Source organism: Artemia franciscana, chromosome 10 (genome assembly GCF_032884065.1).
Source record: "Artemia franciscana chromosome 10, ASM3288406v1, whole genome shotgun sequence".
NCBI lineage: Eukaryota > Metazoa > Arthropoda > Branchiopoda > Anostraca > Artemiidae > Artemia > Artemia franciscana.
In genome coordinates this window covers 16,400,539-16,415,161 of record NC_088872.1, presented here as the reverse complement: position 1 = coordinate 16,415,161, position 14,623 = coordinate 16,400,539, and the positions used below count along the sequence as shown (strand labels likewise).

Sequence of the window (14,623 nt, the reverse complement as noted above, 5' to 3'; positions counted from 1 at the left end):
TTTTCAACATTGCTTCTGATGGTAGAACTTTAATTCTTCTTAATAATGTTTTGGGATACAAGGGCAGCTTAAAATTAAACCGTCAATGTGGCTCTTGTTGATCTGGTAGGTGAGTTGGATAGGCAAAAATAATAAATTGGACAAACTAAACCTCTGACTAGGGAACACGTTCTTACTATGAATTTAAAAGCTTGGATATAAAAACCTGCACAACTTACCTCTGATGAAATAGTTGTGTCGGAATACATGTGTATTCCACTTTCTGCCCTCCAATCATCAATTCCTTTTTCACCATTTCCGGTGCAAGCCAGGCTATCAACTGGCGACTTTGATACAGTGGTAGATTCAATGTTTACTAGAGATGAAGTCGAACCCATTGATTTTTGCTGATCGAGCTTTTGAGATTCAGTTCCTCTTATTCTAGATCTAATCTTCTTATTGTTTGTCCTGTCAACTGACTGCGAGCGAGTAGACAACACTGAATTTCGACCGTCTGGACTGTCTCCATTCTGAAAATGATCAAATAATTACTAATTTCTGTTATGGAAATATTCAGTAAAGACGGATATTTGGCTGCCATGATTATAATGACATATTTCAAAAAGAAACTTTCAATTTTTAGCTAAGCCCTTAGCTGTAAAAACCTCTGCTGAAAAGACTTTTGAAGAGTTTTATGCGGGAGTACGTAATTTAAAAGAGCAAAAAGGAGAGGGAGAGAGTGTGAGAGAGAGAGAGAAGGAAGGAAGAGATATAGGAGGGAGTTGAAGAGAGAAAACGGAAATTAGTAAGGGCCTTTTTCAGGTTTTTTATTATATTACATATAGCTGTGGAAACAGAAAGACACCTTTAGTTAAATGTGGGATTCGATATAATTAAAAGAAAAGAGAACTAAGAAAAGAACTAAGAAAAGAAAAGAACTAAGTTGACAAGTAAACAAGAGCTATCGGAACTTATCCTTTCGAAAACATTCAATCTTCAAAATAACATGAACATATGTTTGCGAGGTGATTGTTGAAAAGTCGTTATAGATCCAATAGAATTAATCATTGTTTTGTTTTTCGTTACACTCAGGTAGACTTTTCGCACTGTTTGTTCCATATATTATGTCAACTTCAAGAAAAAGCCGAGATTGATGATTTGCGACCACAAATAACTGCTGCAACAGTTCAGTTAAGATTGGAAACACTTAGGTAAATAAAACGCTTCAAATCATACTGAAAGATAATTTCAGTCTAAAGAAATTGGTTTTCTGAGGAGTAGTTGAAGTCATTTACAGAGTCAAACATTTGCATTTCATGAACCAGAAAAATAGAGGTAACCGTTTTTAATTATTTTTTAAATAATAATGCTCATTTAATGTGTTGGAAATAGGATTTGTTCACTGCACAGTTATGCAGATTGGAAAGGTAACAGTTCAGTAACATAAGTTAGCTTAAGCTTTTGGCTACTCTACAATGTACTCGCTCAATTGGACGTATTGGTAGAAAAAGCGCCCCTCCCCACCAAAAAAATCCATTAAATTATAAGGATCGTATAATGCACATTATTTGGCAGGGGCAGTTCCGTGATTTCCTTTAGGGGGACCGCATAATAGGTTACTTCGATAAACTTGCACAAACTTTCTTTCGAACAAAGAAATACCTACGATTTAAAGGGAATCTCGACAATTATGTGTCGTAGGTAGGTAGTGGAAATGGTCTTAAATTTAATCTAAAATCTGGTGAGGATCAAAGTTCTAATAAATCTGTTGATGGTATAAAAATATTGATAGAAAAAATAGTAAGTTACAAAAACCACTCCACCATAAAAAAATAAATAAAAAGCTGTTCATCGTCTATACAAAAATATGATATTTTATATTTTCTGCATAATTTTTGGCCTTTGCACTTCTGACCGCTATAGCGAGTAAGCTAAGCTTTTATTGTAAAAAAAAAAAATTGGTCTTGACTCATTCACTCTTTGTGACAATTTGTATAGGTGCCATTCAGCAGTTCGCCCAACGTTGTGGGATCGCTTAGTAACTATGATGGTAATGAAGAGTAGGAAATGAGGATAAAATACAACTTGTATATTCGTAAAAGATATATTAAACATTAAATACTAGTTCTTTTAGGGGCGTAACAAGAAAAACGCTTATAATGGCTATTGCTGTCAGGCTAGAGTTCTGTCTGTTAATAGCTCTTCGTTAGTATTTCCTCTTCTATTCATCCTAAAATATTTGAAAAAGACCAAAATCGCCAGAAAAATACGAACTCTAATAAAGATGCATGTAGGTATGTGCTTCAAACTAAGTACATGAGTCGAAATACTCCTTAAAACAAATAATTATGTGTTTGTTGCTTTTATATTTGATAGGTGTAGATTGGGGATTTAAATTCTCAGGGTTTCAAGCTGTGATCGATTTCTATTTTTTTTTTTAATCTTGAGATTTTCAGATATTCAGTTCAAAGTTTAAATCTCGATATGGCTGTCAAACGCAAAAAATAGAAAAAAAAAATGAAATTTGACTCAGATTTAGCATTAAGTAAGAGAATTGTCCTGTAAAAATTTTGATTTATAAACAACTAGTCGTGGAAATATAATTGGATGGTATGAATCAAAATAAGTATAAAAATCCTCAACGTTATATGTAGCAGCTTAGACAAATTTATCGACAAATATATGCAACCCTTATACAAAAACATAACTACATTTTGTGACCGGTTGGTAATGAGAAGGTGAAAAATTCTGAAGCAATATTGTAGTTGCATTCCGTTTCCGTGGTTTTAAATCAAGTTGTTTGAACTTCCGCTTTTTATCAAAATTTTATTAGTAAATGTTGGGAAAAAAAATCGATATCATTCCAATGATTCAAACTGAGAATTCAGAGACCCACTTATACCAGCTAGATAAAAATAAGCACATAATTTTTGCCTTCTTTTATAAACAATTGTTCACAAATTTGTTCTTTGTAAATAATTAATCCGACCTTTGAAGGATTATTTCAACTCATCAAACAGTTCGTTAGCACGAGCTGTAGTAAGGAGCGACCCGGCTCAATAGTAAACGAAGCCCTAAAAAACAGAATTTTGATACTAATAGATGCATCAAAAGAATCAGATTTTTATGCTGAATTTAAATATATCAGTCTTACCAATCAAAAATTACGAGCCTGAGAAAATTTGTCTCATTTTGGAAAATAGGAGGAAACAACCCCTAAAAGTCATAGAACCTTAACGATTCCACACCATGGCATTGAGCGCATCAGAAAATCCTACTGTAGAAATTTCAAGCTCCTATCTGCAAAAATGCGGAAGTTCGTATTTTTTTGCTACAAGACATCACGGGTGCGTTTTTTTTTACAGGCGTGATCGCATTGACCCAGTGGTCCTAGAATGTCGCCCGATGGCTCATTCTAACGGATATTGAAAGTTATAGTGCCCTTTTTGAGTGACCAAATAATTGGAGGGCACCCAGGGCCCTTCCCACGCTCATTTTTTCCCAAAGTCAACGGATAGAAATTTGAGATAGCCCGTTTGCTCAGCATAGTCGAAAAACCTAATAACTATGTCTTTGGGGATGACTTAATCCCTCACAGTCCCCGGGGAGGGGCTGTGAGTTACAAACTTTGACCTTTGTTTACATATTGTAATGGTTATTGGGTAGTGTACAGACGTTTTCATAGGTATTTTATTTTGGTTGAGGGGAGGGTTAAGGGGAGGGGGTTACGTAGGAGGATATTTCTATGGAGGAATTTGTTATAGGTGAAGAGAATTTCGATGAATGGGGCGCAGGATTTTCTAGTATTATTTAAAACAAAACAAAACAATGAAAAAATAAATATGAAAAAGTTTTTTCAACTGAAAGTAGGGAACAGCATTAAAATTTAAAACAAACATAAATTATTACACATATGTGGGTTACATCTCCACCTAAACACCTCGCTCTATACGCTAAATTATTTTTAGTAATTTCAAATATTTATTCTACGGTCTTTGTGATTCAGGGGTCATTCTTAAAGAATTGGGACAACATTTAAGCTTTAGTGTAAAAGCGAGGTATTAACGAGGGGACAAACCCCCTCATACACGTAATAGAGATATACGAATATAGAAGTTTGTTACGTAAGTTACCTATATTTTTTACTCATAAAAACGTTCGTAAAAAAGTAAAAGTTCTACTTGCCTTTTTCAAAAGATTGGAGGGCAACTAGGCCTCCTCTCCCTTTTCTTTTTTCTCAAAATCATCCGATCAAAACTAAGAGAAAGCCATTTAGCAAAAAAAATAATATGCAAATTTTGTTCTAATTATTCATGTGCGGAGAACCAAAATCAAAACCTGCATTAATTCAAAAACATTCAGAAATTATATAAAAAATCAAGTTTTTTTGAACTGAAAGTAAGGAGCGATATTAAAGCTTAAAACGAACAGAAATTACTCCGTTTATAAAAGGGGCTGTTCCCTCCTCAACGCCCCACTCTTGACGCTAAAGTGTTTTACTGTTTTAAAAAGTGCAGTTGAGAGAAAAAGTCAAACCTTAGCGTAAAGAACGGGGCGTTAAGGAGGGAACAGCCCCTTTCAGATGCGGAGTAATTTCTGTTCGTTTTAAGTTTCAATGTCGCTCCTTACTTTCAGTTAAAAAACTGTTTTTTTTTTATTTAATATACTTATTTTTAAGTATATACTTATATGAACCTTTATTAAAGTTCTAAAAAGTTTGGCCTTTATTTTAATGTTTTAGGATGAATAATTCGATAAAATTGGACACTGAAGTGGCCGCTATCTGCTCACCAAAATCCAAAACTTAAATTAATAATTTTTACACTTCTCATACATTTACTTTCTATAATACAAATCCCCTAAAAAACAAAAATATTATAAAAACCACCCCACTTTGCAAAAAAAGCAAACCAGAAAAAACCAAAACAGATAGCCAAGAAAATTAACGATATCAATTTCTTCGCCTAAGTGCCATAGCAAGATTCGAAAACAAATTGTGACTGTAAAAAGAAGCAAATATTTTGCTTTTCAGCCCCGTTGTGACAGCACAATCCTGAAATATCATTTCGACAGTCTAAAGAAGTTAGGGTTTTAAATTTTCCCTCCTTGTTATTAAGAAATGAAGATTTTTCGCTTCCCAGTTGGCTTTTGTGGTAATACGGACAAATTCCCTTGATACACCTACATTTAATAAAATACTTTTTGGCGGTATGTTTCATCAGTAAAATCTAACAGAGATCACAAAAAGTAACTGAAACCTTGTTACAAACTCGTTTCCAAAAAGAAAAAGTCTTAATAATCAAAAACTTATTAAAAACTCAACTATTAAAATCCAATTACAAAAAAATAACTTTCGTCCCAACCCCAATCAGAACAAGCGGTCCCAACCAAAAATACACCACTACGTCAGGGGAGGGGTGCTCCCCGTGGCCCCCTGGATTTGCCATTGTTGGGGGGGGGGGTAGAAGAATTGAAGTACCACCCATTGCCTCAGAAATTCACTGTTTCAGCCATATTATTTACATACAGTATTTACCTATTTTAGAGTATTTTATGGACATAGATCATATGCTAATCATTGAATAAAAACTTTCCTTTTAGTTTCCCTTCTGTTAATTAGTAGCTTTAGTGGTGCGTTCCCCTTCTTTCTCTCCAATAGGTAAATCCTGGGTATACCACTTGACGGTTTTACCAGGAGAACAAAAACAAAACGTCGAATATTTTAAATCATAATGTCCTAGTCATTCGAGGAAGGAGAGGGGAAGTAAATTCATGGTAAGAGGATTTTTCCCCTCTTAGAGGGCTACTAATACAAATAAAGTAGATTGGAAAAGAATGTTATGCTTTTTTTTTGCAAAATAATCATTTTCCACGCCCGATTGAAAACGACGTTTACTTAACCACTTCTACCATTTCAACGTTTGCATATCCACTAATTCTACCTCACAAATCCCCATGATAACTGTAGTTCAACTAGTTTTAGTCTGATGATTTATTTATAAATCATCCAGCTTACCGCTCCGGCAAAAAATCCTTCGAGGAATTCGTGTTGTTGTCATTTAAATGTGTTCTGAAAGGCGAATTGTTGACATTTTTTCATCGCGCTAATTCACTGCCATTAATTTCTATTGTCTTGTTAGTTTAATGTCCGGGCCACATTATAGTTACACTTGTCAAAAAACCAAAATTTTATCAGGACCATAGCGCTAATTACGTGTGCCATCACTAATTTCTCGAGTTGAGCATTGTTCAACTTCCAGGCATAAGATTTGTTATTGAGCGATCAAAGGCTAAATTTAAGGCATAATTTTTTGAACTAGCAAAGGCACAGCAGTTGTTCTATCTACAGGACTTCAGGAAAAAATAATAAGGTATAATATTAGTAGATAATAGTTGGGAAGTTTTGACATAAGCTTTTTAAAGCAATTTCTGCCCATTTTCCACTTCTAAATCTTCTGCTTTTGAAATACAAGTTTGACGTTAAAATCACCTATGGCACTTAACATTTTATTTTTTGTCATCGTGTGTGACTGTGGTGTGGATCGGTCATAATTGTCGTTTCTAATAAGGAATAGTGTTGATTTCCATTTTTTGGGTTCAGAAGAAATCTATTTTTACTGACCCCTGTTTTTAAAGAAAAATCAATGTAACCTGTTAAGAAGAAGAAATTTGTTGAACTCTTCTTGGTTTTGTTTCCCGTAATATTAGAAATGTATTGACGTTTCCCGATTTCAAGATTAATGTATAAATAAAATATATATCATGAAAAGAGAAATCACCAATGCAACAGCACAAACACATAAAAAAAAGAGACAAAAGGAGAAAAGGAAGACTGTTTTCCTAAATTAGTGATTAATATAGACCAGCACTTGAATGAGGCCTTAACCCTACTCATCGATACAATCACATAGGTCAAACAGCATAGCCAAACACCATCAACCATAACCCAGCAAATGTAAAACAACCAAGTAACACCAAAACAAGCTTATCCTGTTAATATATCCCTCTTTTTAGCAACAATAGGTAAACTAAATATGATAAATTTACCAAATCACAAGTATTAACACATTGCAAAAAAAAAAAAAAATTAATGAACTAAACAATTATAGAATTCATCTTTACCATGTGGCTATTTTTTAAAAAAATCCACTCTATTAGAAACACAATTCAAAAGAAATGGCGCTGCATCATCATTTGTCGAACCTCCGAAATTAGTTGAAAATTTCTGTAAGTATTTCCAGATAATTCTTTTGATATTTATTTAAAAGTTCTTTATAATGAAAACTAAATTTTTTATATTGCCAAGTTAATTTATTTGCAGAAAAACCTCTTGATATCAATTTTTGGCTTAAGATTTTACATTTATTTTTAAAATCAATATAATTATTACAAATCCTTGCATAACGAAGTAACTGTGAGAAAAACGCAGAATATGTGATATTTGAGTGTATAATAGTTTCAGGGAATGGGAAACTAATCACTTCAAAATCAAAATCATCCGTTTTATTATACATTTTAAAACTTAATTTATTATTACCACAAATATTAACATTTAAATCTAAGAAATGATCTTCATTACCAGCGCCATGACTAGGTTCAAGAGTAAGCTCTGATGGATATATATTTTTAGAAATATCAATGAAATCCTTACAATTTAAGACCAAAATATCATCTAAATATCTTTTATTATTTGACAAAACATGTTTTAAATTATTTGGATTATTCTTATCCATCATATATTTATATTCTAGTTGACTTAAAAACAAGTCAGCTATAAATGGGCTGGCATTCCCTCCCATGGGAATTCCCACGATTTGCTTGTACAAATCACCACCAAATCTTATATAAGTATTGTATAAAACAAATTCTAATAACTCAAAAATCATATCCAAGCTGTAACATCTCAAGTTAACTGTGGTATTAAAGCAATTTGTCCATATAGCTTTTTTATTATAAGTGTCTATTTTTAAGAACCTTTTACTAGATAAGAGGACAGATTTCTTGATAATAGTTTTTAAATTATCTAACACTACATTAAGTGTTAATGTAGTATACATTGTCGCAAAATCGAAAGACTCAATTCTTTTAGCTGAAACCATTGTTAAAGACTCTATCACCTGCAGTGAATTATTGACACTCCAATATGGATTAAAATTCGAAAACTTTTTAATACCAGAACAATAGGTTTTAAGTTTATTTACATTTTCCTTTAAAATTAAAGAGAGGTCAGTAGCAGCAATGCAGGTTGGACATTTGCTGCTCCAGCAATAAACCTTGGTTTATATATATATATATATATATATATATATATATATATATATATATATATACATTAATGTCCCATTGACAAATGTTAGTTTTAGCAAAATATAGTTTTATATCTCTTGGATTTTACTTCAGCAAGTCACCCAGTTCTGGGTAAAAATACTCCTTGTCGTTTGTCTTAATGAACAAATGAGTTTCCTTAGCTAGGTAATTAATTATCATTTCCATTTGAGGAAAATGACCTGAGAACTAAATCTATAAAGAGATACACAGCTCGAGAAAAGTATCATTTTCTCCTAAAACATTAAACTTGGCTGAGGTTAAAGGATTCAATTAACTTTTTCATGTTCCCTTTTCATCAATAAAAAAAGTGAATCTAGATATTTAAACTGACTGCAAATTAATAAATAAGCTGCTTGAAAAATGTGATACGGTATCACATTCCAGGGTTATATTGAAACAAAGGTCTAGATAGCTAGACCACGTTTTACGGATGAAGGATGACTGATTGCTAGAAATTGGGCTTTTTGGGACCAAATAAAAAGTAGGCCGTCTGTAAATGCGGTGGAAAGAGGACAAAAAGAAGGGTTTCGAGGAAACTTGATCTTCACAGGAGGGCAAAGAGCGAATCTTTGAAGAGATTAAGATATATGAGGAGTGTGCAATTCTGTGGCTTCTGGCGACTTCCTGCTGCAGTGAGTTGTTAGTAGTGTTGGTGGAATTTTTAACCTAAATGATTAAATTTAAATATTTAACTAAATATTTAAAATTATTTTAAGTAAGTATGTTTAAAGTTGTAATGTTGGGACTTATATACAAGGCTGTATCCAGGATCTTTGGAGGAGAGGTGTTATTCAGGTTCGGAGGAGAGGTGTTTTCTTCTTGGAGGGGAGGGGGGTGGAAAAAACCGTAAAGACGCATCAAAAATGTCTTTTTTTTTCTTTCTTTTTTTTTCATTTTGGTACGTTTTTACAAGCGGTATAACATTTTGGAGGGGTTGGAAACTCCATAAGGGTTTCCAACTTTAGCAATTTTGCAAATTTTGAACTTTGGCAATTTCGCCGAAGTTCAGCATGCCCTGTATCTGCATTTTTGAAAACTGCTCACGACAACAGAAACACGCAAGGTACTAAGCTTTGAATTTTTGCAGCGAGGTTTTCAGAGACCTCACAAGGTTCAAACCTATGATTGAATTGGTCATAGTTAATACTAGACGAAGATGCACATAGCAACGATAGATGCATTGAAAAGGAATCCATCAAATTGACTTTAGCGGCTAAGCCCAGTTTGACAGATTTGGCTGAACCAATCATTTCTTTGGATAAACTTTAGCCAAAGAAAAAGTGCAGATAAAGTGCGTTTGAACTCCACCGTGGTTGCATCTTCAACGCTTTGGCTTGAATACATATTCAGTGGAAAAAGGATAATATTTCAGAGCTTTAAAATACTTGCAATTAAATAAATGGATTAGGATCTAAGGTTGGAGGAATGTTCGTTGTGACAATTATAAAGAATTAATATTTTTTGCTAATCAACTACTTTAATTGTTGAATAGTTTGTTTGTTCGCTTAGCATTCTGAACAGCGTCATGTTATACAATATTATCCTTCTTCAGTAAATGTGTTCAACTACTATCTCTTACCTTTATATAGTTGCCGATAACTGAAGTTACATGTTTATAGTTTTTGGAACTCAATGCCTTAAGAGGCTCCTTTCTGGGACTCTGCTTAGTGGCGTTGACTTTCTCACTTTGAAGTTTTCGGAGCCTCTTGATGTTCTCCTTAATAAATTTGTCTTTATTGCAAGCATCAATTGCTAAAATTAAAATGCATCTTAAAAATTGACATGGCACGAAAGATTTATGGCATGATACGAATAGGCCTTTTGATATAAGCAGTAACCTACTAAAGAAAGCGAATAGACCAATGGACAAAATTTGGTACAGAAGGAAGCAGTCTAAATGCTTACAAGCCAATTTATCTTAAATGTAATAGATCTTGCAATCGTCTTAAAGTGACAAATGTCATAAATTCTGCTAAGAGGAGGGGGGGGGGAGAAGCAAGAAGCAAACTATTCTTCATTGAATAGTGTCATGAAGGAATCTTCATTGACTTCTTAAAACAGATTTTTACGATTGTTTATCCTTAAGGCGAGAGGGACATAGCCCAATTAGTGAATAAGGAAATGCAAGACAGGAAGAAAGAAGAAAAATAAAACACCTATTTAATCTGATTTATTAAAAAAATATTATTGGTCTAAAACTTGTAGTTGAGGACTAATAAATTAGATACAAGATATAAATTCTATTGTATTATTATCCTATTTACTATTCCAGGCACGAACTAAATGATTTTTGGCGGACTGTTTTAGAGGGTGAACGCAAAATTTTATGCCCCCCCCCAAGAATAAACGGAACAAAATCCAGGACGTGAACCGGGTGAGGGAGCCCAACGTCATGATACAATATCAAAATAGGTTAAACACATTGAAAGTGTTGGGACGAAAGTGGGTATGGGCATGAGATTCCCTGCTTATGTGCCTGTTTCTGTTTCATCATAGCACTTTTTTGCTAGTTAAGAAATTTAGCCGCTTAAAGCTGAAAAAAAATGGGTGTAAAGCTAACATTATTGGGAAGAAACTCTTTCTTTTGTACACGGTGCATTCCAAATATTATGCCTTATATTTGTCAGTCATAAAAATGTCCGTATCAGTGCGTAAAGATATCTGATTTTAGTAGCTATTATTTGTATTGACTAAGGATTAGTAAGGTCTAATATATTAATCACTTGATCCTTAACACATAAACAACATTAAATACATTTTATTCCGATATAGTCTTTGAAATAAGTTAGACTGAATATAACAAAGAAGAAGCTAAACTCACGCTTAGGAAAAATCCCAGAGAGCGTTGGCTTCTTGTACATCCTCCAAAGGCTTTGTCAAGACTGATAGCTCAAGACTAAACTCTATTCAGCTTTAACAAGATTTGTACAGTCCAATAGCTTCACTGCCAGGAGGTACCATACGGTAGCCCATTGAGGAAATGCTCAATTACCCTCCAAACTTCTTGTATCGAATAGCAAGAACATTCGCTTCCGATGTTTATTTCTCCTAATTAATAATATATGGCTTTATTGTTCTTATGGTAGTTTCCATGGCGATAAGAAATTCTTGGCCAAGTGTTCAATTCAACAAGATGTGGAAATTTGGAATGTTTAAATAAATATTTGGGATGGTTAAGGCAGGCTTTGATCCCGTGTCCTTCGAAAACTTTTACAGTTTTGCGCCCAATAATTTTTAGGTTTCATAATTATTTTATAATATCCAACAGTTTCGCCACAGAGCATAACCACTGCTTTCTTGCCCCTCCTCCTGCGATCAGCGGTTCGTAAGTCAGAGACATGAACCAACAAAAATTCGAAAATTTAGACAAGATGGAAATCGTGAAAAGAAAATAAAGTTTTTTATGGGGTTTGAAAATTTTTCTAGAGTTAAAAGCATTTTTTTGCGTAGCCTACTAAATAGCCTAGGCATGAACAGACTGGAGCTTTTCTAGTTCTAAAAGCCTGCTTCTCAAGGTTCCTGTAATGCCAGATTCCTGTAGAACATAAAATGAAATAAAAAACAAGTTTTTTTCAACTGAACGTAAGAAGCAACATTAAAACTTACGAACAAAAACTATTGCGTATATGTGGGGGGTTGCTCCTTCCTCAATACTTCCATCTTTACGTTATAGTTTTCGGAACTCGTAACAAAGTTACTATTTGTTCTAATTAAACGGCTTGTGTTTCAGGAGTCGTTTATAAAAAAAAAATTAGGACAAAATTTAAACTTTAACGTAAAGAGTGAGGTGTTGAAGAGGTGCCGGGGTCTGTCTGCTGGCAAAAATATCTGTATATATTTTAGTAAGAAGCAGGCTTTTGTATTTGGATGAGGGTTGTTACCCTGGGGGTGTTTGAGAGAAGATGATTGTCTTTTTTATTTTAATTATTATTTTAATTAGTGTAGGATACTTCTAGGAACATTTATGTAGTTTTTTTATTATTATTTTTAATTTAGGATGCCTTTAGGAATGTTTATGTAGTTAATCGCTACGCGATAACAAAATTTAAATTTTTCCCTAGCGTAGTGATTTATATCTGTAATAGTTTATATTTTTGTTTATTGTGTAAATAAAAATCAAAAGTCAAAGTCAAGGGATTTAGAAATAGGACTTGCTTTAATGATTAAACTCAAAATGAGCAGAAACTAAGAGTAATAGGGCTGACGAACCTCTTGGCTTCTAAAGACCATAATATAATCTGTACTTTACCAAAAAAATAACACATTTCAATTTTTTTTCTAACGTTAACAAGGAAAAAGTTAGTAAGGCTTTTGAAATGAACAGCAGCATATAAATTAAACTGTTAATCCATATTCATTTTTCTTTCATTTGATCAAAATTTGAAGTTATGTGAGGTTTCTTGCACTACACTTTGATGGCCTTGTTTTCTAGTGATGCCGTCAGCCCCTCTCCCCTTCTCCCCATCTTCTCCTCCAGTCTGATACGTAAGATTGTCAATATCAGTCAAATTATTGTAGTTACTTCGCCAACGATAATGGAGATCTTACAACCTGACGGTTGATTTTATAATCATTCATAACAAACAAGTTATAGTAGCAAAATATAAACAGAGTTAAGTGCTAATAGTCGTCAAAAATATAAAACGGGATTTTTAGGCAATATATACACAACAAGAATCTCCTTCTATCCTTCTCTCAATGCAGGAAAATTTTCAGTTCGTTTCAACTTTTAGAATTACCCTTTACTTTTAGTTAATAGGTTTTTAGTAAGAAAAAGCCGCACGCTTTTTCTGCGTAATATATGTTCATTTTCAAACAGTTCAAACAGTACAAAGGAACTGTAAGTAAGGAGTGACCCGACTCAATAATAGCCGAACCTCTAAAAAACAAAATTTTAATACCAATAGATTCATCAAAAGAATCGGATTTTTATGCTGGTTTCAAAAATATAAGTTTTACCAAGTTTAATCTTATTTCTCAAAAGTTACAAGCCTGAGAATATTTGCCTTATTTTCAAAAAATGGGAAAACACCCCCTACAAGTCATGGAATATTAATGAAAATCACACCATCGTATGCAGGGTATCAGAGAACCCCACTGTAGATGTTTCAAGCTCCTATCTGCAAAAATGTTGAATTTTCTATGTTTTGCCAGAAGAAAGATCTCGGATGCGTGTTTATTTGTACGTTCGTTTTTTCTTTCCAGGGGTGATCATATCAACCCAGTGATCCTAGAATATCGTCAGAGGCACATTCAAACGGAAATTAAAAGTTCTAGTGTCCTTTGTAAGTGACCGAAAAAATTGGAGGGTAACTAGGCCCCTTCTCCCGTTCATTTTTTCCCAAAGTTACCCGATAAAAATTTTAGATAGCCATTTTGTTGAACATAGTCGAAAAATCTATTAACTATGTCTTCGAGTATGACTTAATCCCCCACAGTCCCCGGGAGAAGGGCTGCAAGTTGTGAACTTAGCCCATTTTTTACATATAGTATTGGTAATTGCGAAGCATACAGACGTTTTCAGGAGGGATTTTTTCTGGTGGGAAGGACTCGACGGGAGAGGGGTTACGTTGGAGGATCTTTCCATGGAGGGATTTTTCATGGGAGAAGGAAATTTTCTAGGAAGGAGGTGCCAGATTTTCCAGCATTATTTAAAGCGATCAGAAATTAAATAAAAAAACAAGTTTTTTCAACTGAAAGTAATTAGTAACATTAAAACTCAAAACGAATAGAAATTAATACGTAAATAAGGGGGTTCATCCCCTCGTCAATACCCCGCTCTTTACGCTTAAGTTTTTTTTTGCACTTCATTCTCAAAGAATTGGAACATAATTCGAACTTTAACGCAGAGAGTGAGGTATTGACGAGGGGGTGAACACCCTCTTATGCGTAATAATTTCTATTTGTTTTTAAGTTTTAATGTTACTCCTTACTTTAAGTTGAATTTTTTTTTTTTTGCTCAGAGATGAGCTGCTTAATGTCTGTATCGATTTAACTTACTACCTTAATATCCAGTGCAATTACACTGTAACGGCAGAACGGTTGATGCAGGGCACGGTAACCTCTGGGACCGAGGTTCAATCCTCCAGGGCACAAGGAAGATGTTCTTAGGATATACAATCACCAATTTTTTTCAAAATATAGAAAATTGCAGTTGATTGAAAAATAGAGTGAAATTTGCGCTAAAGTGTATAGGCTACACTTAGCTTTATGATTTTACTTGGTACTATTATACAACATCAGTAGTTTTGTTTCTCAGAGACCAACTACTTAAATCCCGTATCTACGACCCAAGGTTCAATTCCATGTGCTGCAA

The 14,623-nt window shown here is 33.7% G+C and overlaps 1 protein-coding gene across 2 annotated transcripts in view; it reads right to left on the bottom strand.

Moving 5' to 3' along the window:
* Positions 1 to 11,263, bottom strand: part of LOC136031842 (uncharacterized) — a 30,240-nt gene extending 18,977 nt beyond the window's left edge. For both annotated transcript variants that reach the window (XM_065711680.1, XM_065711679.1), the window contains exons 1-3: positions 11,129 to 11,263; positions 9,887 to 10,059; positions 219 to 509 (exon numbers count right to left, since the gene is read on the bottom strand). In XM_065711680.1, coding sequence (XP_065567752.1) covers positions 219 to 509; positions 9,887 to 10,059; positions 11,129 to 11,168 — 504 coding nt within the window. In that variant the 5' untranslated portion in view covers positions 11,169 to 11,263. The remainder of the gene's footprint in view (positions 1 to 218; positions 510 to 9,886; positions 10,060 to 11,128) is intronic.
* Positions 11,264 to 14,623: the final 3,360 nt, after the last annotated feature.